Source organism: Bactrocera neohumeralis, chromosome 6 (assembly GCF_024586455.1).
Source record: "Bactrocera neohumeralis isolate Rockhampton chromosome 6, APGP_CSIRO_Bneo_wtdbg2-racon-allhic-juicebox.fasta_v2, whole genome shotgun sequence".
NCBI classification, from domain to species: Eukaryota; Metazoa; Arthropoda; class Insecta; order Diptera; family Tephritidae; genus Bactrocera; species Bactrocera neohumeralis.
In genome coordinates, this window is record NC_065923.1 from 41,783,040 (window position 1) to 41,810,958 (window position 27,919).

The 27,919-nt window shown below is 35.1% G+C and overlaps 2 protein-coding genes across 6 annotated transcripts in view; both read right to left on the reverse strand.

Annotated features, from left to right (window-relative positions):
* LOC126761447 (protein melted) overlaps nucleotides 1–27,919 on the reverse strand; it is a 59,069-nt gene that overhangs the window by 18,842 nt on the left and 12,308 nt on the right. For 2 of the 5 annotated variants that reach the window (XM_050477607.1, XM_050477608.1), the window contains exons 1-2: nucleotides 6,743–6,829; nucleotides 3,892–4,506 (exon numbers count right to left, since the gene is read on the reverse strand). The gene's annotated coding sequence lies outside the window, so the exon portion shown is untranslated. Of the gene's footprint in view, nucleotides 1–3,891; nucleotides 4,507–6,742; nucleotides 6,848–27,919 lie in introns of those variants that run through there. The other 3 variants (XM_050477603.1, XM_050477605.1, XM_050477604.1) reach the window with 3 other exon arrangements.
* Nucleotides 11,410–20,747, reverse strand: LOC126761460 (acyl-CoA-binding protein homolog). The gene is given in 5 exon segments (XM_050477634.1): nucleotides 11,410–11,751; nucleotides 11,816–11,835; nucleotides 11,838–11,856; nucleotides 16,743–16,749; nucleotides 20,677–20,747. Coding segments are annotated over 5 exon segments (351 nt in total). The 5' UTR covers nucleotides 20,733–20,747; the 3' UTR covers nucleotides 11,410–11,502.

A 27,919-nucleotide genomic window follows, 5' to 3' on the forward strand; every position in this document is an offset into this window, starting at 1 on the left:
TCTGTCATACTTGCATAGTAATTGTAAACAAAGCCTCCGTTGTCCGTTACATTACGTCACGACATGAAATTTTCTGCCAAAAGTCTCCAAAAAATTTCAAAAACTTTTACTCAAAGTGTTATTTTTTGGGACTTATTAACGATGTTACATGTAGAAAATGCTGGGAAGCAGGCATGAGAGAGCAGCTGGAACATCTCCTCTACTGCTATCCGGCCTAATTTAGAATTTAGCTTAGATATTTAGGAGCTTCGCAGTTCAAGGGACTGGATATTTATCAGAATTAGATATCAAGTCATACACGACGTAAATTTCAGCTCGGATTAAACTGAATCTCCATCTAACAAAGTACCTGTAGGGCTATTTATGACATGACATCCAGCTAGTATAACCTAACCTAACCTATTTATGTAAATGTTAAGATATTTACTTTAAAATACAACGTCACTTTATAACCATTTACCCTCCAATTTTTCTGCTTTCCAAAGAACATATATACATACATACATATATCTATATATTTAGGTTTCAATAGAAAAATTCACATCTTTTTGGTGACACCTTATAGATAAGACTTGCATTGCACATACATAGGTCTCAAACTTTAAAGCTTAGAAGTGGATTTTCCCATAACAAGGTGAATTAATTAATAAACGCTTGTGAATAACAAATCGAAGAAACTCAATTTAGAGATAAGTATGTTTTAATTAACACTAATCTACACGCGACGAATTGGTGGGAACACATTTAATATTTAAATTTAACGCTGCATTAAAAGAAGATGAATGGGCTTGTGAATAAAAGGCCTTGAAAGCAATACCAGTATTGGCTGGAACGGATGGCAGAGAATAACTTATGAATATAGGAATAGAATGAAAAGAATAACTAAATTAAATTAACAAAAAATAAAAAAAAAAATAAAACAACAGAGCCGGTAAAATTGTATAACCAAATTGAAAAAATGAAGTAAAAGTTCGCTCTTAATGAGTAGAATACCAAAATATGGCAATAACAATAAATGCGAAGCTAAATATTGCAGCGAAGCGGTTATAAATCTGTCACTCCACACATATTCCCATATATTTATAGCTCCATTTGTGCTCTTATGCATATACATAAAACTGATTCCGGACAAAACGGCAGGTAAATAGGAGAGTTATACTTGTGTAGGTTCAGTGAAAAAATCAAAACATCATAAGGAATAAACAATAATAATTAATTTTATAGAGCAAAAATTTTGGAAGAAATGAGTAACTAGAGTTCTCAAAGAATAGCTCATTTGAAAAGTTACTCTCAGCAGTAAGGCTGTTAAGAGAGACTCTACTGGTATTGTCTGATATATTTAAGAATATCGTTGTATATATCATACATACATATATTTGCATAAATATATGTATGTACATACATATACAATATGTACTGTTTTTCTTTTAGGAATATAGTCTGTAGGAAATTCTACGAGTCTTGAAGTGATTTATTTTTAAATTTTTAAAATGGCAATTTTAGTAACAGTGAGCTGTTAGCAACAAGAAAAACAAAGGGCGCCAACCGAGCACGATCGGCACTGTTCCTTCGTCTTTCCTTGTCTTCCCTTTACTAACGAAATCCGGTTTTGGGCGGCAAAAAGAGTTCATGTATGGAATGTTTTTAAAAATTTCCTAACACGTAGGATTTTTTGTGTTGTAGACAAGGGTTGTGGATTAAATCACCACCATTTACTAAAAAGACAAAATTAGCTGAATTTTATGGGATATACAAGGTCTGTCGCAAAAGAAACAGAACTTTTTAAATATAACTGTTTCAGGTGGCGCCACCTATTGGTGGGTATATGAAATAAAAAGTTTGATTTCTTGTTGACATTTCGTAAAAAAAAATTTTAAGACAATTGGATAACTACAATCGATGTTATCGATCAAAAAGTGACAGCAGCTTTTGGTCATCGGTCGTAAAATGCAAACAGCAAATATTAAATTTTGTTTTAAACTTGGGAAAACGTTTACTGAAACATTTCAAATGATGAAAAAAGTTTATGGTGATCAGTGCCTATCCCGTAGTAATGTGCATGAGTGGTTTAAGTGATTCCAAGAAGGTCGTGAGGACCTCTGTGACGATCAGAAGTCGGTCGTCTTCAGAAGTCAAAAATAAAGACAATGCTGATTTGTTTTTACGATTCCGAGGGTATTGTCCGAGAGTTCGTCCCACCTGACCAAACGATTAATGCTGTGTTACCTTGGTGTTATGAAGTGTCTTTTGTCACGCATGCGTCGTGCTCGACCACAATACCGTGAGGCAGGGTCCTGGCGCCTGTTGCACGATAATGCGCCGTGTCATCGGTCGACGCTTGTCACTGATTTTTTGACAAAAAACTCCATAATCATTAACCATTAATCACTCACCCTACTCACCTGATCTGGCACTCTGTGATTTGTACCTATTTGGAAAACTTCATTTGCCCATGAAAGGACACTGGTTTCAGGACATTTCAGCTATCCAAAGGCGACGACCGATATCCTCAAGAGCATTCCGAAAAATTACCTTAAACACTCATTTGAAATGCTAATTGACCGGCCTAAATGCTGTATCGAAACACAAGGAAACTACTTTGAATAAAAAAATATAACTTTTGGAAATATTAATTTTTTGTTGCTTTTTTTAACAGTCCTGTTTCTTTTGCGACAGACCTTGTATATTTGATATTCAGAGAGAATCCTTTACTGGCAATAGTTATTCTGTGTATCAAAAATGAGTTGAATTGGGTCAATACTGAGCCTCCATAGAGCTAATATAAAAATTTTCGAACTGTTTGGTGATTTTATGTTGCATATATCGACCAATATTTGAGTTACTTAATTGCTCCTTTAATGCTTGTTATTTTGTCTTTCGTTTCCGATTAGTTTCAAGCTACTATAAATTTCTTTTATTATTATCATTTTCAATGGATTCTGCAATAGTCTAGAAGGAAAAATTTGAAAAAAAATTAACAGGTTCCTCGTTCGAATTCGCCAGATTTGGCCCACGGCCTGGATGATCATTATGACGAAAAATAAATTCATATTTTCCTTCAGAAAGTGGTTTAACATAACCTAATACTTTTTAGCCCATGTTTAAATTTAGACTTTTAATTTGGATTTAAGCTACCCACGCGTAAATAACTCTGATTTATGTCGAATTTTTAAATAAATCAGTTAAATATACTTTGTGCAATTACTAGCTACACCGTTTCTTGTAAAACAATCAACACAAATAAAATATCATATTTTGTGCAAGATTTTCCTACAGGGTTGGCACACAGTGCAAACACATCTCACCAATACTAACGCAACATTCGGCAGTTACTAATATTCAGTGGCAATGCAGACACCTGAGGGAATTTGCTTACCTGTCACCTCACGTATTGTTTCTGTGTGTGTGCGTGTGTGCAAATAGGAGTATGCGTGCGGCAGCCACATTTGTGAGAGCGAGTGGGATGACAAAAGCGTTTAAAGCAAGCGATGGAGATACCAAGCATGTATACAATAAACATATGTACATGTATTCATATAAATACGTACGTACATATACAAATTAGGTGAAGAAGCGACTGGTTGAATTAACAAATTTGTACGCTTTCGATGGCAGTGATTAGTAAAACCTCAATTAAACTGATTATGTGAAAATGCCCGAGTGTTAAGCGGCAAATTGGACTGATTTATTTGGAGCAAAATATTGAAATTATACAATTTCTGCACAAATTAAAAATATTTTTTAATTTTCTTAATTTTTTTTTGCACAATAGTTGCAGTTGACGGAATTTGCATTACAAAATATATTGCACATTAATATTGTACAATGTACACGTGTGCATTTGTTTGTGTTTGACAATGCAACAGTGCATAACGGTAATTTGTTACTTACCACATATGCAAGCAGCACCAGCACATAAGCTATTGCTTACATGCTGGCGACTGAAGCGTGTTGGTGGTTGCCACAAAAAGGCCAACAGCTGTTTGGGCCGCCAAACGCTCGCCGTGCAGAACACGCGTACCCTGTGCGATCAGTGAACTGGTGGTCAGAGCAGCAGCGCTGTGTAAAATATGTGTGTGTTATGTGAGGGAAACGCTGATTTGTAGCGGTTAGGGAGGTTAGCTGTTGGACGCTGGTTTAGTTGGTTTGAGATGGTGATTGAATGGAACGAGTTAAGATTTGATGCGTTGGATTGTGCGCTGCGGACCGGTTGGCTGACTTTTGACGGACACCACAGTGGCGCGCTTGTATGGCAATTGTTTGTACGCTGTATAAATATGTGCGTTCACTCGTTGGTATGCGCGAACGTTGGCAATACGTGCACATGCGCAAGTGCTCTACTTGTATTTGTTGGTTTTCTGTTTTTGGTAGTTAAATAGTTGGTTTTTCAGTTGAGTTGGGATTAATTGTTGCAACGCAAATGCAGCGTATCGATATATAGTTGATCATGTACATATGTATGCAATGAAATAATGGTTATATAGGCACATACATACATATTATCATCTAAAATGCAAAATAACGTAACATTACTTTTCATAACTTTACAGGCGAAGGAAAAACGATATAATAGAAATCACTCATATTGAAACAAAATTTGAGTTTTTGTTATAAAATGTTTATATATTGGTTATATATCGGTTATCATACACGCATATTGATGGTTATAAAATGGTTATATATTAGTTATATATACGTTATTATATCTGATAGCGATTTTCCATTTTTTTTTTAAGAAACATATCGACAACTATTTATTAACAATTATTTTTTGTTTTGTTTGGTTTTTTTGTCGTTTTGCTGTGAAATGCTCACGTTTTTAAGCAAAATCTGATTTGAGTTATCAAGGCATGCATATATTTGTATGTATATATGTATGTCTGTACACCTACTCATGCATACATACGTGGTTTATGGAAATATACACATAAGCACACACATACATATACGAAAAACTCAACACATGTAACATATGTTATGTAAGTATGTAGGTTTGTATGTATTAACACACTAGGAAGCGGCGATTTATATCTTGAGCATGACGACTTTGTGTTGTAGCTGTTGTGCGCGGTTGATGACGACGATAAATTTTGTTTTATTTACTACTGCCATTTCTGCAGGTAAACTTGCACACGTATTTATATACATACGTAGACATATATGTATGTATGTAAGTTTGCTTCAATATTTGCACATTTCTATTAAAATATATTTTAATTTAAAATTGTGTATGTATATATTTATTAATATTTATTTATGTTGTATTATTGATACACATAGTCACCTAAAATACAAAATAACGTAACATCACTTTTCGAAAGTTGACAGGCGAAGGAAAAACGTTATAAAAGCAACCACTCACATTAAAACAAAATTTGAGTTTTGGTTATAAAATGGTTATATATTGGTTATATGGTGGTTATAAGTTGGTTACATATTGGTTATACACTACAGCGGAAGCTAAAAATTTAATGCGACATATACATATATGTAATATGATGTAATGAATTGTAAGCAATAAAAAACTCAATTTCGATTTTTTAATGATACGTTCTTTTGCATTTAAGGTGTCGATATACTATATGTATACATATGTATAAGCATATATTTTTTTTGCTTTTATGCTTATATTTTTATTTAAAATATTATTTTTTTTATTTATAACTGTTATCGCATATATTTTATACACTATTCTACCTTATCACTTCCACCGGTTTACCCGATCTTCACCATAAAACATAAAAATGCATAATTTTCTGCTCAGCGCATTTTTTCTAGCTCGAATTTCATGCCGTAAACAAATTTTTATTTTAGCCAAAAACACTCACAGCGCAACAGAATGCACGAAAACGAAAACACACACACACACAGGCAAGCATAAGCACATGCACACAATAAAAGCAACGATAACTGCAGTTGCACTTCATTTGTTTTGCTGCAGCGGCAACTTTGTCATTTGCGCTGATATTGCGAGTTTTTGTTATTATTTGTGTAACAAATCAGTAGCAAGATAGACGCGAGTAAATGGTGCTACTAAAAAGCAACAACAACAACAGGCTTCTTTAAATTGCACAAAAAATGTCAGCGCTGTGGCGTTATTCAACACATGAAACAACAACAAAGGATACAGGCAATAAGTTATAATAAGGAAATGATTAAAATATGCGCGTAGTTATTCGTTTGCGGTTTTTTTTCACGGCACCACCCAGTCCGGTTAGCGCTGTTGTACCAGTTTTGTTCAGTTGGTTTTTACAATTTTTTTGTGTTTTACTTGCTGGTTTAGTACCTAGTGCCATAAAATTTAATGCCTTCACTCGCTCAGTCACTCACGTATTTGGTTCCTTGTCACTTTTTTGTGTAGTATTTTTTATTAAACTTAAGATTCTTGAATTTCTGCAACTCTTGTGGTATATATTTTTTTTTTTGCAACACATTTATCTGCGGACTTTGATGATGGTGGCCAAAATACTTAAAAACAAGAACAAGCCAGCCATCGACGGCGCTGGTAACGTATCAGCAATACAAACAAGTTCATTATTCTTCTTTTAACTTGTTGTTTTGCGTTTTGTTTCACTTCACATTTGTTGTCGTTGTTGTTTTATTTATTCTTTTCCCCACTTGTTTTATTCACCACCTTTGTCTGCTGGCTGGCTGGCTGGTTCTGGCCCGGCGGCGGCGACAACTTATTTATTGCTCACTCACTCACTCACACTCACTTGTTTGGTCACTAACAACAACTTACTTGTATTTTCACTGCCTGCCTGGTTGTTTGCAGACATCCGCTTATCGCCCGACGATCGAACAAACGCGAATAAGCCAACTTGTAGACTGATTTGAAGCGCCGCATCGTAAATGGCAGAAACCGACCGCTCAGCGCAGATCGCACCTCACTAACTTGTTCATTTGTCGTCGTCGTCATCGTCGTCGGCACTCTGCTCAACCACCACTCGCGTCTCGACAATTGACAAGTACTCAGCGCCGAGCAAGCAGTGGACTCTTATGGTAGCATGCATTCGTATATGTAGAGGTGGGAGCAGATAAATAGAGATCAGGGCCAAACGTTTGCTACCAGTTTATTTTGTACCTCTCACTTCCAAACACACACACACACATGCATACACTATATATGTATATCCACAAAAGACCACACTGTTGGAATTTTATTTTAACATATTTGCGTTAAAATCCGGATATTCTAGTCAGGTGCATCCATCCTCTTGCTATTTTTAAACAAAATTAGGTGAATTTCGAATACCAAAAAATGAGTCCAACTTCTGTTGTCCAATGAGTGATTCCCCTATTTCGACTTTTAAAAATACTCTAATCAATATTAAAACAAGAATAACTTTCATAAATAAAGAAGTGTCCATACAAAAACTTGATCATTCAGTTGCATGACAGTAATATGGTCATATAGTAGTCCGATCTTGAAAATTTCTTCGGATACTGTAGTGTTGAGTTGGGCAATAATCTATATGCTATAGTAGTCTGATATCGCCGGTTCCTACAAATTAGTAGCTGCTTAGAAAAGGACATGAGCAAATTTTCAGATCGATATTTCAATAACTGAGGGACTAGTTCCCGTATATACAAGAAGCACTTTTATAACATGGGCCTAGCTTCTTCTGCAAACTGCCGGTTCTGCGACAGGGAGCCTGAAACTCCAGAACACCTAATGGACAGCATAGTCTGCAGACGCAGGATAAAAGCCCTTGGATCCATGCACCTAGCAGCATATTGGAATTTATCAGTATGCTGGGCCTTAGACCGTAGTCGCGGTGCAATCCTCACCTATTTATCTTATCTTATCCCGTATATATAGACAGATCGGCGGAAAATTGAACATGACTAAATCAACTAAGCTCGGCACGCTGATCATTTACGTATATTACGTAAGTTGTCTTTTATATTTCAGGATTTGGCGACCTTAGTGTTACAATCTGGAAACTAGCAACTTTATTGTAAAGTTTAACATTTTTGATGTTATAGACTCTCAGAATGTTTTGATAAACGAGCACTATTTGTGTTGTTTACAATTACTTAAAATATTCAACTCGACCACAAAATGGAATTAAATCGCGCGAGTATGTTTTATAACTTTCGACTTGGATTATCTCAGGAACAATGCATCCATAAACTTAACTAAATTTTTGGTAATGAAGCTCCATCAAGAACCAGTGTTTAACGTTGGTTCGATGAATCCAATCGAGGTCGTAGATGATTTCAACACGAATTTCGTGAAGCTCGCTCATAATCAGTATTAGTTCCTGAAACCATTGATTCTGTTCGTAAACTGTTCTAACTACAGCGGATCATTCAATATTCCATGAAAATTTCATTGTAAATGTTTCTTGTAACTCTTTTTATTCCCGTACGAAAAAAATAAACTCAGAGGTCTACGTTTTTCCACGCCTAAAGAGGCGGTTGTTGAGTTTAGAAATCATGTTTTGGAAATACCTCAATCAGATGTGACAAAAAGTGGTTCAATGATTGGTTCAAACCCAAGCAAAAGTGAATACATCTTAATGGAGAATGTTTTGAAAAACAATTAAGAGATTTTCGATGATTAATATTTGTTTTTGTTTTCTTGTCCTACGTATATAGTCTCCTTTTCGTTTCCTTCTGGGTGGTACAAACTTCGTCGTCTCGTCTAGCTTACAAGTAAATTATGGTATATGTTAAAACGTTGAAAACCGGAAAAAACTTTTCTACTTAATGGAACAAATGACCTCTAGTCATTATTTAAACTTACAAGTATAATACATATTATAGACATACATATCTGAACCATATCCAAAATGCTTACAAAAGCTCGAAAGAGTCAAGAAAGTCGATAAAAAAGTCTTTCCTTTCGTTGACTATATTAAACATCTTTGTCGATACTCTTACTAGCTGCAAATCATATGTTTTATCTATTCACAGTGAAACTCACCGCATACGCTTCACCGTCGGAAGGATTTCAGAGAAAATTTATTTTTTCTTTAATGGACTCTTTCATACGTTGATATTTTCCATCGAGGGTTTTCGTACTCATATACGAAAAGATGTGACAAAAAGCTGGTGTCTGATAAGTAAACGCCACATTTACTCACCAGCGATCTCTCACGCTCTCACTGAATCAAAGAGCATATTGCAGTTGCGATTCTTGATATACATATTCTTGTATTATTAAAAATAAGCGCCGGTGGCAATGGAATATATCATTCATTATACCTGTTATCTCTTAGTACCAACAAACACAGGTATCCCCTGAGTGTGAGTACACTCTCATTCATTTGTGAGTGTTTATGGCACTGCACCTACATACAACTCATGCTGACCGTTTGCCATTCATTCATGAAAACTCTGCAATACATGTAAATATATGGAAAGAGGTAAACATTTTGTGTACCTTGAATTATGCCGGCAGCTCGTTTTATTGGCGTCTCTTTGTAGTTTCGAGCAAAATGTGTTGGCCGGTGAGCGATAAAACTGTGCACAATTCTGGATTTTTCGGCTCACCTGTTGATTTGTTTAGCAACATTTGTTGAGAAACCAACAGTTGATGAGTTTTGAAAGCACTGAATTAATACGAATTGTTGTGACTTGTTAGAATTACATTTATGTCGGCATTATTGTAGTCGGTGTAGTAATTGTAACTCAATAATGACTGAATTTCGGCCCTGAATAGCAGAATAACTATTAAAATATATTGTTATAAGTATCGAAAATGTTCCCTTAAAGTAATTATTCAAAGAAGATATCCAAATACACTAACTGTACTCCAAAAAAAAATAAAGAAAAAATAGTAAATAAAGGAAAAATGTCAATTTGTCAAATCAATTTCAATTCTTTGGTTGGATGGTAAAATCTAACATTTAACTAGTAGGCAGAAGGGTCATGCATTCCATGTTCAAACAAGATAAAAAAATGAGTTAAAAATATTGAATTTTTTGTTTCTACTCTTTTTACTCTAAGCACGGCGTATACTTTCTTATTTATGGACGCTCTGATTTTATTAATTTAGAATTGTAAAATTATATCGCTGCACCTTCGCCAAGATTGCAAACAAATATTACAAGTAACAATTTTGGCTATAAGTAAAAGAAAAATCTATTAATTTGAAAAAGTTGAAATATTACTGAAGTTTGTTGCTTAAGTCTTTTGTTTCAAAATCTGCTATATAAAGCGAACTGTGAGCCTGTAAGTCAACACGAAATATAAGGCCTAGTAAGAAGAAATCCATTATTTTTGAATTAAATTGAAGGTTTAGTTTAGCATAAATATAATCTGATTTAGGTAAATTATGTATGTTCATGTACTATATGCTTTATAACTTGTTGCCATCTTAGAGTTATTTTCGAATGCTACTCTCATAGAAACCCTCGTCCTTATTGGCAAGAAGATGGCATAGTTGATTTACATCAGCTTCTCTTGAGGCTAATTCCACTCGCCATAGAAAGAGGGAGTAAATAATTGGCTCAACCTCTTGACAATGAGATTGATGCATAAGAACCTTCCGGAGCTTCTGGCAGACCATTACTGATGTGAGTAAGTAGGCGTTATCCTTTACTTTTGGAACACAATTCCTCTCCTATTGATCTGGCCATTTCTGATCTCTTCCTTCAAGTGGTTCAATTACCAATCTCACCAAACACATAGCAATGCCTTCTTGACTTTCAACCCTATTTTGGCTGTTTGCGCCGGCTTATAGCGAATAGACTACTTACGTTTTTGACGTTGCCCATTTTTAATTTTTTATCACCAGTAACCACCGTTTAGAAATGGACCGACTTCGTTGCGTTTTGGAAATGTAAATTCTATCTATCAAGTTTTTTTGTTTGTGTTTTGTGGCACCCATACATAAAGCTTATGGTTTTATTTTAAGCTCTTGAGCAATCAAAATGTTTATAATAACCTTTATGAGGGTCATCTATCGACGAATTTCTATTAGATAGACTATATACATAGTAGCTCGATGGATAATGATGGTCTAGCAAACACTGATTGCATGATTCCAATTATCAATTGGGAAATAATTTTCGGGGTGAGCACAGAAAAAGACACCCTTTTAAGCTGTCAGGCCACTGCAGTATTTTTCAGAAAGAGATGTTAATGCGGAGCTGTCTGTTGTAGCTTCGGAGTTCACATCTATATGGACAGCCAAGCAGCAATCAACGCATTAACCTCATGTCACATATCGGCCAAAAGTGTCTTGGAAAGCGAGGCAGCAGTGGAGAGTGGCTAGAACAAAGTGGGTACACTACTACTGAGTGTCGGGTGGCAAAGGCATCGAGGGCAATGAGAACTTGCGAGTTGAGTGAGAGTTATTCCTAATGCTCGTAATGTTTTCCTGACAGTAAAGTTAAATTGTTTGAACAATATTTTTCTAGTTACAAAAAACTTCAACAGGGATTAAAATAGTTCCGATTAAAATATTTTCTGTTCATTATTTTTATATTTCCAAAAAACGTTTCACAATCTGCCTTGGCCATTTTATATTTACAAGTAAGACTTTCTACATTAAAGATAAGAAGCTGACAATTTCTCTACGAATTCTATGTATTCCTGCTTGGCGGCGTCTTGTGATTTGCCCTTCTGCTTGTTCCAGAACTCCCATTTGGCTTTGCCCTTCAGGTCGAGCATGCCGGGCTTAGATGTGTTATTATCGCCGACCGTGGCCTGTTTGAAGAGCGCATATAATTCCAGCAGTTCCTCGTCGGTGGGACGTTTTGTGAAGGTTTTTGCCTTTTCAGCAGCGGCATTGAATTTCTGTAATAAAAACAGCAATATAATTTTACTTTTTCAAAAATAATGTATGAAGATATGTAATTACCTCATCAAGCGACATTTTGTGGTAATCTTTAAATTAATTTGCTGAAAGGAGGAAAAGGAAGATATAATTAATTTTGCATATTTTATATGGAATAAATGGGGAGATCGTTAAAATATCACCTTGAGTTGGTAATAATAAAAGTGAATGAAATGGTTTATGATAGCAGCGGAACAACAATACGTTCATGCAATGACATGCCTACATTTATGGAGGAGTGCGCACACAAACACTTGGCTTAACACCTAGCAAGAGCAGTCTGTGGCCTTGCCCGTGATGAAGTTTGACCTACAAATCAAGCCTGTTTTTTACAGGAAACGACACATTCACTCTCATTCAAGGCCAGATCGATTGTACTTGTATATACATTGTACATATATATACATACATATGTATATGTGTACAAGGATTTATTGACAGACACAGAATTCTGACCCTAAAAGTTTCCACTTTAATTAAAAAAGACAGCTTTATTAAAGTTTTACTTTTGCCGTTAAAGCCTATCCGTGTTTTTGTATGGTATTCATATAAGCCTTACATATGTATGTATATGTATATGTATATGTTTGCATATAGTATATTTACATATAGTATAAAATTGGAATGTTCCTCTCTTCTTTGTAGCCTGGTTATTTCTTGTCATTGAATACATTATTTGCTTCCTTTATTCTGTTTATATTTCATACTAGTAATCGACGAGGTCAAGACCTTCCGCAGGTTGCCTTTTATATTTCAGGATTTGGCAACCCTAGTGTAGCTATTTGTTAGCTCATAACCTACTATTATAAATTTTGAGATTTTTAATGTAATACATTATCAGAACGTTTAAATATACGGAATATTCTTTGTATTTGTAACGTTTACAGCAACTTAAAAAAACCGGGAACATTTTCAAGCGAATATAACTCCAAGACGAATTTCGTAAAGGTCGTCCAAAATCAGTCGTTTTTGTGGAAACTATTGATGCCATATGTAAACCGATATTGCAAGAGGATCATGTGACGTATCGTAAGACTGAGACAATAATAGGAATTAGTGAGACCAGCACACAAAGCGACTGTTTTTACGTTGAATCCCACACCAGTAGTCCTTCAAGAAATTTAATGGAATTATAGCCTTTTTATATGTAATTCACATCGGTCGGCGAAAATTATCTTAGTTATATCCTTCTAACGGGTGCCGACTGGACAATGGACGTCGCTGTTGGCACCATCATAGCTTGGCAACTGAACTAGTTTCTATAGCAGGTCTTCGTGGTGAGAGCAGGCGGCGTTTAGCTAAAACAGAGAGACAAAAAGATATACACTCTCCTCCTTGTGGTAACATGCTTTGCAAAATAATACTGGGGAAAGGGGTGTATATCTACTTCTGCCTTTGCTAATGAGGTACCTGGCGGTAGGTATAAAACGCTAGGTGTAGAGGTTTTTCGAAAAGGGAGACCAAAAGGAAAAAAAGGGCTGGGATATCAGCGCAAACGTCGGTGGGAGAAGTGGCTGCTACCACCGGTGGGCACAGCGATCTTATTTGCTGTGACGTCAGCGGCCACACCTCTGCTGTGAAGAGAGCAGTTCACAGCAGTTGCAGTGTTACTGCCGAACCCGCTTTGAAACGTAGAGGTTCTACAGTGCGTAAAGACTCAGATCTCGAGAGCAAGCGTAAACACAATGAAAGAGGAAGCTCTGCTACTTTCTCCAGGAGATGTCAAGGGTGCTATGTTGTCGATAAAGACTAGACAAAACTCAGTAAGGAGGGATGGAAAGCAAAAGCAAAGAAGCAGTGGCTTAGTTGCAGTCCAATCGGACGAAGGAGGAAGAGGAAAGATTGGCTTGGGCTACGACAAGAATGGAAGAAGGTTGAGCATATTATGCATCGAGGTCGCAATTCACATATTCGGAGCCGAGTTTCGCTAACCGGATCGAAGAAGGAATTGCAGCCAAAGGCAACAGCCCGTTGAAAGTCAAGCAACGCTGCCAGTGAAACCTTCAATGTCCAGAGTGTCAGCGAAGGCCAGGGAGATAGCCATCTAGTCGTGGCACTCATAGACCGAAGCAACCCCCTTGGACAAATACCAGATTAGAAATGGAAAGTGGCATAGATGAAACTGATTGACGCGCTCGTTGAAAGACTAGATGGAGACCCCTCAAGGCTATGGATAAAGGAAGCGGTTGCGCATCTTTAAGGCCTGTGGTAGAGAGCAGTTCCGGAAATATTAGGCCTAAGTTGCTTTCGTGCATATTGAAAGCAAAGGTTCTGATACCTCGCAAGCTAAAACCGGAGGATGCACTTCGGCTTCTTAGGATATAAAATACTGACGGAAGGATTGGAATGTCTTGAAGGTTACCAACGCCGACAAGAGGGATGGCAACCGCAATTACATCCTTCAAATAAATAAAATGGCCAGGATATACCATACGAACGGTTTTCAAAGTTTAACTATTCTAGAACATGTCTACAAGAAGATTTTTCAAAGGCAAATTATTTTCGGTTTTTCTCGAAACTGTCATTTTCAAAGCAATATCCACGATTTCTCATTTTCTATTTGTCCGATTTGCCTGAAAGAGAGTACACCCAACTCTTTTTTTACACGGTAGATACGTTCCTCAGAAATCCGTGTAAAAAGAAACCGTGTAAAAAAAGAGTTGGGTGTATTCTTTATAGATTTATCTATGTCTGTAAAACTATAAAAAATTGGTACAAAAATTGTGTTATGCTTTTCATTTACCATTTCGTGAAAAAATTGTTTTCAAACTTTTTCTTAGAACCAGACATTGCGACATTATTCTAGATTAAACACCAGATGAAATGGAATTTAAATTTGTGGAAAGTTCATTTATCTAAACGTAGAAATACTCAAAAAAAGGCTTTAATGAGTATATTAAAGGAAGTCTTCGTTCAAACATGTTTTGAAGTAAAGAACGAGAAGAAAACGCCTATGAGAGGACGAAAAATTAAACAATAATTAATAGAAAGTTTGCTTTTTTCATTGATAATATTTGGTTTGCTTTGCTGTGTGAATTAGAAGGTAATTAAATTTCGACCTAAAAAAGGACTGCCAGGTCGTCAAAGCAATAACTTTATGCCATGATTTTTGAAGCGCCATATATTAATTTTTAATCAAATAAAAATCCCAAATTTAAATCAAAATGCAGGTTCTTGGTTTTCTTCGAATAATTTAATGGAAAATTTCGAGGTTATATAAAATAGGCATTACAAAAAACGCATTTGCTTAAATTTAAAAACTGAGTTTGCACTTGGAAGAAATTAAATTATTTTGCTTCTTTTGGTTAGCTCTTAACTTTTTAGTTTCACTTTCGTCTGCATGTAACAGACTGTCTTTTATTAAATCATTGCATTTCCCATTAATTCAAAGTCTATTGTTTTGCAACCAACAGTGGCAGCATAAAACATAAATATGTAAGCATAAATAGGCACGCACACATATGTGTTCATATAAATGTTTGTAACTATATGTTACGGTAAAACTTTCTCCAAGTAGTATTTCAATTTGATTACTCGTGTGCGGCATTCAAGTGTCCAATTGTAAAGCGCGCTTTGTAGATGTTTTATTGTGGCACCGTGTGCCGAAAACGAAAAATAAATAATTGAAAACAATGAAACTAATGCAGATAAGCAATTTGTAAGCTCTTGAATTTCCCATGTTTTTTTTTTTTAATTTTAATTTTTGGTTTAACTTTTTTATTCTTTCCGGTTACAGAGTTTTAAATGTCCGTCCAGTTCCTCAGATTTTAAAATATGTATCGTGCTGAAATTTTGCACACGTTCTTTTCTCCACAATAAGTTGGTGGTATTTCAGAAACGTTGATATTGGACTACTATATTATATAGCTGTCATATAAACTGACCGATCGAAATCAAGTGCTTGCGTGAAAAAATGTCAAGATATCTCACCGAAGTTTGGCATAGATTGCTGACAAAGGCAATGTTGCAATCTCCGAAGAAATTGTTCAGTTCGAGCCATCATAGCTCAGAGACTGTTACAATTTAAGTAAGAGATCTGTTTATATTCTCTGTGTTACATGACATGCACCTGTGTAGGGTATTATAGCTTCAATGCAGCCAAAGTAAATGTTTGCTCTTATTCAGGTCTTTCTACTTGTTTGCTTTCTTATCTAGTGACGTGTCTTCATAGAAATCTAATAAAAAAACTTGAAGTTTTAATAAAGTTTTTAATGAGCACTTCTAAATTAGTTTTGTAAAATAAAAAACTGCTTTTAATAATTTAGTTGTTAATTCTAATTGTTGAAGTATGCCCCTTTGCGCATTTCATATTTTGAACTCATATCTAACTAATTGCCGGAAGTTTGAAATTTTTGCATCCTATGATCACTGGACTTTCATATAAATAAAGAGTTTACGTTTAATTAAAGTATAGTATACGCATTATTAGCCGGAAAATAATTTAAACTTTTATATGAAATAATGGGTTGTCAAAAAAGTCTTGCGGTATTTTTATTCAATTTTTTTTTACTGAAATTGAAATGAATTTTTGATGACTCATGCCCAGCTCTTGACCGATGCTACGGCTGCTACTATGCCGGTCTCTTTCGACCAATTCAGCGATTTTATCGCATGTTTCGACGACAGGCCTTCCGGAGTGTGGCGCATCTTCGACCACCTCTACAGCAGAACGAAAACGTTGAAACCATCGTTGTGCGGTGGAAATGGAAACTGTATCGGGTCCATAAACTGCACAAATTTTATTTATATATTTATCGTAGTAGTACTGTAAAATCTGCCGTATTTTCTCTTTATTTTGCTCTTTTGCGACGCTCTCACGAACGACTTAAAAGAAACAATAAATCAAACACGTGTTAGCGCGTGAAATGAGCATTCCAAAAAGGTATAGCATGACCCGATGCGACGAATAAAACTAGAACTACGCGCTTTCAGCGCCAACTAGCGAAAATACCGCAAGACTTTTTTGACAACCAATATATAATCATATAGGAAATTTGCCAAATTTCATTTATAAAGTCAAGCATTTGTAGGGGTATTGCAACAGACATTGTTTAAATTTTTGACAATTTTTTCATAAAACACCAGAAGTGAAATTTAAAAGCTTTACTAGCGAATTTCACGGTTACAAAATAAGATGTGCCACTTTTCATTAGCAGCCAAACACTGTGCAACGTGTGTAATTAAATTGAAGCCAAAACTCTGACTGGCGTGCTAATGCTTCATTGCGTTATTGTATTTGTTGTAATTTTTATTACAGCTACATGACAAGCAATAGTTGCTTCCAGCCGGCGTGGATTGGGAGCCAATTGAAAACAATTTTGCAAGTTTTGTTTTTCATTGTTAAGCGGGGTTTGTCCAAACCTTTCGTTAAAGCAGTAATAGGTCAATAGAACTTTTTATAGGGCACCGGCTTTTGGTGTTTGTTATGTGTATTTGGTGATAGATTAAGTGTTTGGAGTGGGAAGAATAGAAATAACAAATATGTAATATCTTGGCAACAGTTAAATCTCTACAATTTGTAGAGCCTTAACAATCGAATACAATCTAAACAACAGTATATGATGTCCGAGAAAAGGGAGCAAAGTAAAAAGAACGAGTTCAAAAGAGTATAGAGGAATTCAATTATATACACATTGAGTTTATATTATGACAGAAATTGCGAAAAAGTAGGTAAAGTTAAATAAAAATACCTGAATTGAATAAAATAAAAAAGTAAATAAATATGAAAATAGAATTAAATTAAATAAAGCTAAATAAAAATAAAAAAATGAGTATAAAAATTCTAAAAAAAGAAAAAATTAAAACAAAATCAAAATCACAATCAAAATCAAAATCAAAATCAAAATCAAAATCAAAATCAAAATCAAAATCAAAATCAAAATCAAAATCAAAATCAAAATCAAAATCAAAATCAAAATCAAAATCAACAAAATTAAAAACAAAAATCACAATCAAAATGAACATTTTTTTTCAACATATTCAAAATCAATTTCATTCCAAATCAACATGATCAGATTATTTGGTACACTATATTAGCGAATATACATAACTAAATTAGAGGCATACAGTTACAATTTTATTGCATATAAAACCAGGTTTGATTGTTTCAAGCTGATCCGTTCATCTGTTAGTTGCTAGTTTGAAAATAAATATCTTAAGATTTCTTAAGATAATAATTCTCTGATATTATTTTCTGTCCGTCAAAGTTATTCTATAATTCTCTCGCAGTGTTATATTTTCTTATGGTCAAAAGTCAAGGCGGCCATATTTCTATCAGTAGGAAATTAACAATTGTTAATACATGATATGACAGCATAGTAAAATTCCCCCATTACGGACAGTCCTCATAACCAGACAACTCCCATAATAGGAAAGTTTTCATCAACACAATGTTTTCATTAATATTTTCATACACATACAAAACCAATATTAATATTGGTATGTCGTTGCAGTCGTATATCTCTAGTGCTACCAATCACATTGTGTCATCCATATAGTTTTGGAAAGGTGAGATTTTAAGTTTCAATTAAACAAAAAAAAAAATTAAATTCGAGGAAGATGAGAAAATGTTATAGCTATTCAAAAATGAGTGAAAATAATGAAGAAATTCGCTATATTTTGAAATTTTTGTATAAAAAAGGGAAGAATGCCACGCAGGTCACCAATGAAATTTGTGAAATTTACAAAGACAATGCTGTAATAGTTCGTGTATCACAACAATGGTTCTGAAAATAGAAGTTAGTCACCACAAAAAAGCTTGATGTTTGGGTGCCGCATGACCGAAAACGGTCGTGGTTGACCAGTGAATCGTCCCAAACAGTGGCAAAGCCGGGATTGACGGCCAGGAAGGTTTTGCTGTGTATTTGGCGAGTTCGGAAAGGAATAATCCACTATGAGCTGCTCCCATATGACCAGACGCTTAATTCTACCATCTACTGCGAACAACTGGACCGCTTGAAGCAGGCGATCACCAGAAGCGTCCACAATTGGCCAACAGGAAAGGTGTAGTGTTCCTCCAAGACAACGCCAGACCACACACTTCGTTGATGACTCTTCAGAAGCTACGGGAGCTCGGATAGGAGGTTTTATCGCATCCACCATATAGCCCGGACATAGCGCCAAGTGATTACCACCAGTTCCTGCCATGGCGAACGCCCTTGTTGGTGTTAAGTTGAACTCAAAAGAGGCTTGTGAAAAGTAGCTGTCCGAGTTCTTCGCAAATAAGGAGGGGGGCTCCCCTTCTACGAGGGGGGTATTGTGAAGTTGTCATCCGATCACTGTAACACTTTTTATAAAGCATTGAATAAAGAGCAAAAAAGCGGAAGGGAGATATTTGACAAAGGCCTCCGATGTTTCCTTCTGCGTCTTACAAACTCCGTGGCAAACTTAATACATACACCCTGTTTATGGCATAAAAAATATTTCACTAAAAAATTGTATGCGACTTAAATAAAGTAGTGTCGCATGACCTTTAGTAAAAACCGAACAAAGTTATTGCAAGATAATGTCATCAACAAGGTCGAAACTTGAAGTATTCCGCGTTTATTTCATGACGCAGTTTCATAATTTTATCACATAATTCATTTCATTATTTCATAATAGTATTTGAAGAACTTTGAGTAGCCCGCTTAAAAAGAAACGGCATTTGCACGTAACTAATGTCTGCGATTAAATATCATCGTACTTAAATAATTAAATCAGTAAACAAGATTAAGGCAAAGCTACAGCCATATGCATTACCAACTGCTTCAAAAGGTAATAAATATTTTAAGTCTGCAATGTTGAAAGTTTGAAACATGACCGATTTACGAATTATTAAAATTTATTTCAGTTAAAATTTCAGTTAAAGTTTTAGTTAAAATTTAAGCTAAAATTTTAGTAAAAATTTAAGTTAAAATTTTAGTTAAAATTTAAGATAAAATTTCAGTTAAAATTTCAGTTCAAATTTCAATTAAAATTTCAGTTAAAATTTAAGCTAAAATTTCAGCTAAAATTTCCGTTGAAATTTCAGTTAAAGTTTCAGCTATTATTTTAGTTAAAATTTAAGATAAAATTTCAGTTAAAATTTTAGTTAAAACTTCAGCTAAAATTTTTGTTAAAACTTCAGTTGAAACTTCAGTTAAAATTTCAGTATACATTTTATTTCTGCGGTTATAATTGATTAATTGCATGTATTCAGTACAATGCAGACTTCTCAAAATTAGAAATTAATTTTTATTTTTTACAATTGTGTTAATTGAGTTGAATCGTACACTCGTGTGCATTTCAAACCTGTGCAGAAAACGAACATGAGTACAGAGTACATAGTTCATGTGAAACAGGAATAATTAGAGGAGGTAAACACGGATAAGCAAGCATATTAAGCACAAATATTTTACAACCACACATACACACATAAATTCGCACTTGAGCACAGCAAACCACACTAGAATGTCGCGTGAAGTTTGGGTTCGAAGGTTCGTGCCTCTAAAATAAACCAAAGCTGAGCGCATTAGCAAGTTGTCGAAGCGGGCAAATTTAAATATTTACTAAATGCTCGAATAAAAAATAGCTGCGGCTCATGTTAGTCAATTAGTCAATACATTTAAGGTGCGTTGCATTTTGACTGTTGCACATATTGTATTTGTAAATGAAACCTCTCATAAAAGTCCAGGAAAATAGTTATTAGTCACACTATTTAATTTATGTCTGTGTATATATTTAACTAATGCAATTTAAACCACTTCATTGCATCCGCAAGATTGCGACCGCACAAGCAAACAAACCCAGAAGTCACCCCTGCACTCGAATCAACAATTCTCAGCGTATAATTTACGCCGTTGACTCCCGTATGATTTCGGAAATGTACAAGTGTATTTATTATAACTTAAATGCAACAAACTTACACGATCAACGTTCCACGCGAATGGCGAATTGCAGTCTGAATTCGAAGCGCAAGCATTCGTTGAATTTAACAACAATTGGTTGGCGCGATCAGCTGTGCTGAAAGCTTCGTGGTTGACGCACTCGAAAGCTCGCTGTTGGGGGCCACATAATCAGTTACGTGCGCCAATGGTAGAGTCGGCAAGTGTTTACGTAGTTTACGATTGATTTTAAGCTTTTTATCGCTTGATCTGGTGAATTTTTCGAGGCTTACGTGTGTTTTGCCGGCAGGTAGCTCACACAATTACACACAACTATTTAGTTGTATTTGTAAATATACTTTTATACATTTGTTTGGATGTTAGCGTTTCGAGTAATAAACATTTTCAGTTTAATCTTTTTATCTAATGCACTTGGTGGAGTTGAAGTACTAAGGTGGTAAATAGTTCATAAAGTTCAAGTAGCCGGTGGCAGTGCGCTAATATTAACTCACTATATAAAAAAAAAGTAAGGAAGTGCTAAATTCGGGTGCAACCAAACATTTTATATTCTTGCAGCTTAGAAGAATCAAAGCCAGGGAAATACCTTAAAATGGAAAATGTCAACCAGAGGAACAGAACCTAAACAATTTTTTATATAGTACAAGGTCTGTCGCAAAAGAAACAGAAATATAACTGTTTCTGGTGGCGCCACCTATTGGTGGATATATGAAATAAAAAGTTTGATCTCTTGTTGACATTTCGTAAAAATTTTAAAACAATTGGATAACTACAATCGATGTTATCGATCAAAAAGTGACAGCAGCTTTTGGTCATCATTAAATTATTTTTAAACTTGGGAAAACGTTTACTGAAACATTTCAAATGATGAAAAAAGTTTATGGTGATCAGTGCCTATCCTGTAGTAATGTGCATGAGTGGTTTAAGCGATTCCAAGAAGGTCGTGAGGACCTCTGTGACGATCAGAAGTCGGTCGTCTTCAGAAGTCAAAAATAAAGACAATACTGATTTGTTTTTACGATTCCGAGGGTATTGTACACCGAGAGTTCGTCCCACTTGGCCAAACGATTAATGCTGTGTTTTACCTTGGTGTTATGAAGCGTCTTTTGTCACGCATTCGTCGTGCTCGACCACAATATCGTGAGGCAGGGTCCTGGCGCCTGTTGCACGATAATGCGCCGTATCATCGGTCGACGCTTGTCACTGATTTTTTTACAAAAAACTCCATATTAACCATTAATCACTCACCCTACTCATCTGATCTGGCACCCCGTGATTTTTACCTATTTGGAAAACTTCATTTGCCCATGAAAGGACACTGGTTTCAGGACATTTCAGCTATCTAAAAGGCGACGACCGATATTCTCAAGAGCATTCCGAAAAATGACCTTAAACACTCATTTGAAATGCTAATTGACCGGGCTAAACGCTGTATCGAAGCACAAGGAAACTACATACTTTGAATAAAAAAATATAACTTTTGAAAAATATTAATTTTTTGTCGTTTTTTTTAACAGTCCTGTTTCTTTTGCGACAGACCTTGTATATGTACAACTCATACACTGATTGACATATTCGGCATAAGGTTTGTTAGAAAAGTACCTCAGTTTTTAAGATATCGTTTTGAAATTTTGCAAAAGTCATTTTCTCTTCAAAGAGCTTCTCATTTGTCGGAACTGCCAATATCGGACCACTATAACATATAGCAGCCATACAAACTGAACGATCGGAATCAAGTTCTTGTATGGAAAGATTTCACATTTGACATGGATTACTGTTTAAGGTAATAATAATATCTCCGAAAAATGGGTTTAGATCGGATTACTATAGCATAAAGCTTCCATATAAACTGAACACATAGTTACTAAAAGAAATGCACCTGTGAAGAGTATATTAGCTTCGGTGCAGCCGAAGTTAACGTTTTTTCTTGTTTTTATTGCTATAACTCACATAATGGCTGATATATGCGGTATAAAGTCACCCGGAAGTCTGAAAATCTTTGTATTAGATATATGAGGGCTCAAGGTAGTATTGATCCGATTCAACCCACTTTTAATATACAGAATTACTATTGCCAGAAAAGGATTCTCTCTGAATTTCAGTAGCATATTCCAAAAATTGACCGATATTTTCGGTCAAAATTCAACTATAGATACTGGGGTCCACCTATTCAGTACATAAGGACTTCAAAAGTCTTGGGTTTGGCAATTTTTGGTCATAAGGTGGCACACTTTAAATGAATTATTAGTGCAAACTTTTATCACGTTATATCAATTGCTTCCTGATTTGTGTACTGGAAAGTGAAAGCATCAAATGGAATTTAAATAAATTTAAAATTGTGTTGTATTGGAAGTGGGCGTCCCATCTTCACATTCTCATGGTACAAGTCTTTTCATACCATCTTGGATTTAACCAAAAAATTTAAATCGTCCCATTTCATAAAGCCTTTTCATTTATCTTGGAGATAAAATTGCGGCGCATTAATTTACTTATTGCGTAGGTTTTAACCGTTCCGTTATATGCTGAGTGAGCGGGGTTATCATACGATTTCATCCATTTTTCCACTGTCTGTAGGAGTTTTTATAGTATTTGTGCTGGGCAAATTTGGTTGTTGTAGCGTTAGTGGTTTAGGAGATATGCATATTAAACTTATTAGGGGGCGGGGCCACACACACTTTTTCAAAATTTTTTGCCAACAGGTGCCCCACACTACTGCGATTCCCGGTGGCAAATTACACTCTTTATAAGTTTACGGTTAATGGCGTTATGTCGGCAAAACAGTGGTTCGATTACGTATATCTATGAATTAGTATTTTTTTAGCCAAGGAGTATGTGTACTAAGTTTCATGAAGATATCTTAATTTTTACTCAAGTTACAGTTTGCACGGACAGACAGATGGACGGAAAGACAGACAGTCACCCGTATTTCAACTCGCCATCCTGATCCTACTGAGGTCGACTGACATAAACAGCTGCTGTAAACACACTGGTTGACAGATCGCGCTAATTTTTGGCATCATAATTAAGAACAGTTGTACAAATCTAGGAAAAAAATTTACCTGTCTTCCATATAAGATTTAAATGAAGAATTATACTTTGTGGACAGGGGTTATATGTATAACCCTGTATCTATCTCGCTTAGTTTTAGGTGATGCGTATAACCTTTAGGTGAACAAAACGAATATACTCGGTATCAACATTTTGCAGTAGTATGAAAATTAAAGTAGTTCATATGTGACATTGCTGCTGATTGCGCACAGCATAACCTTGTAATGTGTTAAATCTAAAATTAAACAAATTTCTTATGACGAAAATATATTTCCTGTACATATAAAATATATACAGAAATAACCCAAAGGTAGAAAGTTTTTGTAATGACCCAAAACGAGAATCCCATTAGAGATAGTGTAATACTGTCAAACGAGAAAAAACCTTGACTTCGGCTGCACCGAAGCTATGATACTCTTCACATGTACATCTCTTATAAAAGAAGAGGTAAAAAATGATCTTCATAATGATTTTGATCGACCACTTTTTATGGCAGCTATATGCTAAACACATACATATTTGTTTGAATATTGTAGCGTTAACTTGTATAAATATCTTTGACGAATTTCTGAGAATAACAAAAAATTTTGCCTGCAAGAATTTGGTTTTGAGAGTTCAGTTTGTGTGGCAGCTAAATGCGATAGTGGTCCGATATTGACGATTCCGACCAATGACTAGCTTCTTGGGGAGGTATGAATATGTGCAGAACTTCAGATCGATATATCAAAAACAAAGGGACTATTTCCGATAGTATAGACAGATTCTCATATTTATAGATAGATTCTTGTTCCTAATTTCACTCAGTTCGTCACCGTAATAATTTGTATATAAACTCTGTAGACCCTACCAACAGTTTTCTTCTGGATAGTAAGTTATTAGCAACCTTGTCTTGTCCGGAAGGAGTGAAATGATGGAACTGGATAAATATGAGTTAGGCTACCGTATGAACAGATTTGATAAATTTTTAGCCACAAACTACATTATGTGTAATATAACATCTTCATTTAATGTTCTTTTTTAAAAGAATAGAAACTATAGTTATTCGGTGGAGCTACACGAAGTTTTAGAAAGACTCGAAACTCAAATTGCATATACTAGGTAGGAATAGGTAAATATAGTGGGTGTTTCCAGAACAGAAAAATTGCACCAAGTAGAGAAATTCAGTGTGTTAAGAGCGATAAAAAAAGTTTTGAAAGTTTTATTTAAATATAGCAGAGTTACAATTCTCTTCTTCAATGTTCACTTCACTTGCAGATTACGATTATCCTACGAGAGTCATTAAAGGTAATGCAAAACCTTAAAATTGTCAAATATTGAAATTAGTCAACGCTGTTTTTGTTACACGAACATTGTCATGATTTTTGTTTATCACGTCTCATGTTTAGTGGCAGCTCCATATTCATTTCTGACCTCATATACGAGTCTTTTTAAATAATTTCTTTTGTGCGACTGTATAACTATTGCATTCGACTAACTTACATCATATATACATATATTTGTTACATCGTAAACATAACCCAAAAGTGTACTATCGACCCCGATAGTTTTTGTTATGTGTGTGGAGAATTAACATTTAAATTTCAGCGTCGTAATTTTAATTTTAATTTAATTTAATTGAACAGTGTGAATAATTTGGATTTCCGGTTAGGTGTTACGATAAATACCGGGTTCCATAAAAATAATGTGTAACGGATGTGAAAAAACCCAGACATAATCCCTTTGCAATCGCAATGTTTTCGACCGAACCAAAAGATCATCAAGTGGTTGTTATTTTCGTTTGACTCAAACAAACTTGTCCACGGCTAACATACCCATCCAAAATCCAAACCAAAATCTCCAAAGAGTTTTGTATATCTGAAAGAGAACTTCCTCAAACTCAGCGAGGTAGAAATTAAGAGGGAATACCTGAAAATGTTTTGTGAACCTTGTCCATATTGGCGTAGACACCGCTTACGCGTTTATAGCCAGTTTACAACAGCGCGAGTCGTTCTTCTTTTTCGCTGTTTGACGCCAATTGGATATTCCAAGTATTACAAGTCCTTCTCCATCTGGTCTTTCCAACGGAGTGGATATCTTCTCCTCAGAGCTGGAGTGTTTTCATCCATTCAGACGAGATGATATAGCCAGCCCTGCCGCTGTCTTGGTAAAAGTTATTCTGCTTTGGATTTCGAGGCTGATGTTGTTGTTGGTGTTAAATTTTCTAGGAAACCATAAATCGGAAAGTTACAAAGACTTAATAACTGTACTTATAATGTCATACAAAGCTTTGTCGTGTAATAAGTTCTTAAAAATACATACAGTTGTCCACAAAAAATTAGGAGTGACCACATGAGAAAAGCGAATTGTTAATTTTCATTAACAAAAATGTTTTTTTTTTTCAAAATTTTTGCACAATGTAATTTGCTAAAAGTCTATTAATATTTCCGGATTTCAACTATTTCAATTAAACATAAACAAAATTTTATATCGCAGTTTATACCAAGTAAACTAAAAACTATTTTATGTAATACGAGACTGTTCTATAATTTTAATATATAATGCTTCCAAAGTTTCACAGAATATTAAAATAATTAATATTTCGTTGAATAACCTTGATTTTATTAACAAAGCATCACACCTCCGTGGCATGGGGTCTATGAGATCCTGCCAACGTTTTATTGGTATTCCCTTCCAAGCCTCTTTCCCTACTTGCCATAAATCTCTCGAATTGGTTGGTTTCTCTTCAGCTACTTTCTTCTTGATATCTGTCCACAAGTTTTCAATGGAGTTGAGGTCAGGAGACTGAGCAGGTTACCACATAACCTCAACTCCGTTGGCCCTAAACCATGTTTTTGCGCACTTACTACTATGTTTAGGGTCATTATCCGTTGATATACTCATATCAATGCCATATTCCATGAGGCATATGTCAACATTACCTCATCGAATATTTTGACATATGCCCTTTGGTCCATGATGCCTTCAATTAAGTGAATTGGACCAACACCATAATGTGAAAAACGACCGCACACCATGATTTGGCATTGTTATGTATAACGGTTTTTGTGGCAAACCGGAGATTATACTCTGAGTTAGGGGGACGTCGGACAAAGTTCCTAAAGCCTTTACTACCAAATAACTTAACTTTGGATTCGTCTGACCAAATATGTTTCGCCATTTAGACGCGGGTCAGGTGCCATGCTCTTTTGCAAATTGTATGTGGGCTTCCTTGTGCTTGTTTTTAATGGGGATTCGTTTCTTGGCCTTCGGGAAAATAATTTGTTCTGTCCCAAATGCCTACGAACAGTTTCACTATTAACTGACAAATTTAGTTCGTGATGGATGCTCCTGGCTGAAGCAAAAGGATTAATTTTGCAGTAGCGTACTATATTGCAATCGTCTGCAGTGGATGTTTTGCGCTTTCGTCAACGAGTTTCATTTTTGTTTCTATAATTTGCATTTGCTATCATTTGAGGAGAGCATTTTATGATTTCCTGGATCTTTTTATAAGTTTTTCCTAGTTTTTTTAAATTTTTTTATTGTTTTCCGCTTTTCCTCTGTACAATGATTTCCTCTACCCACTGGAGAAAAACCGAATGATTAAATAAAATAATTACTAATTTAAATTGCTGCTAAATTATGGAACTATACTTACTTTTTTAATTTTGTGAATATTTTTTATGTTAAGGACTATTTTGAAAACGAAATATCTAACACTCCTATTATTTTGTGGACAACTGTATATTGAACTCTCATCCGGATTTATTTCAGGCAAATTTGGGTGCTGTGGGTGACGAACACGGCGAGACGATCCGTCAGGGCATTTCCTTAATGGAGAAGCGCTATCAAGAGAAATGAAGCGCAGGAATAGTAGCAGATTATTGTTGGAGACTTAAAAAAAACACTCAGTAGCCAAATATTCACGAAAAGTATAAGTATTTTTTCTATATTAAGCAATAAATTTTTTAAATGTAGCTAAAGTTCGCACTTTTAAGAAATATATGTTTTAATGTCACAGGAAATCCTGACGTGTCAATTATCTCCTTTCACATTAATGTCTAGTGACCCTAGACATTCAAAATTTAATAAAGATTTTCAGATGACAAAAGAAAGTTAAAATTTTGTTCAATAATTTGATCAAAGTAATTTTTAGTTACTCATGCTCAACTCGTTTTGATGCTGTTAATAAGATTGCAGATTCAACGCTAGAACTTCCTATAAAACATTTAAAATAGCTTTC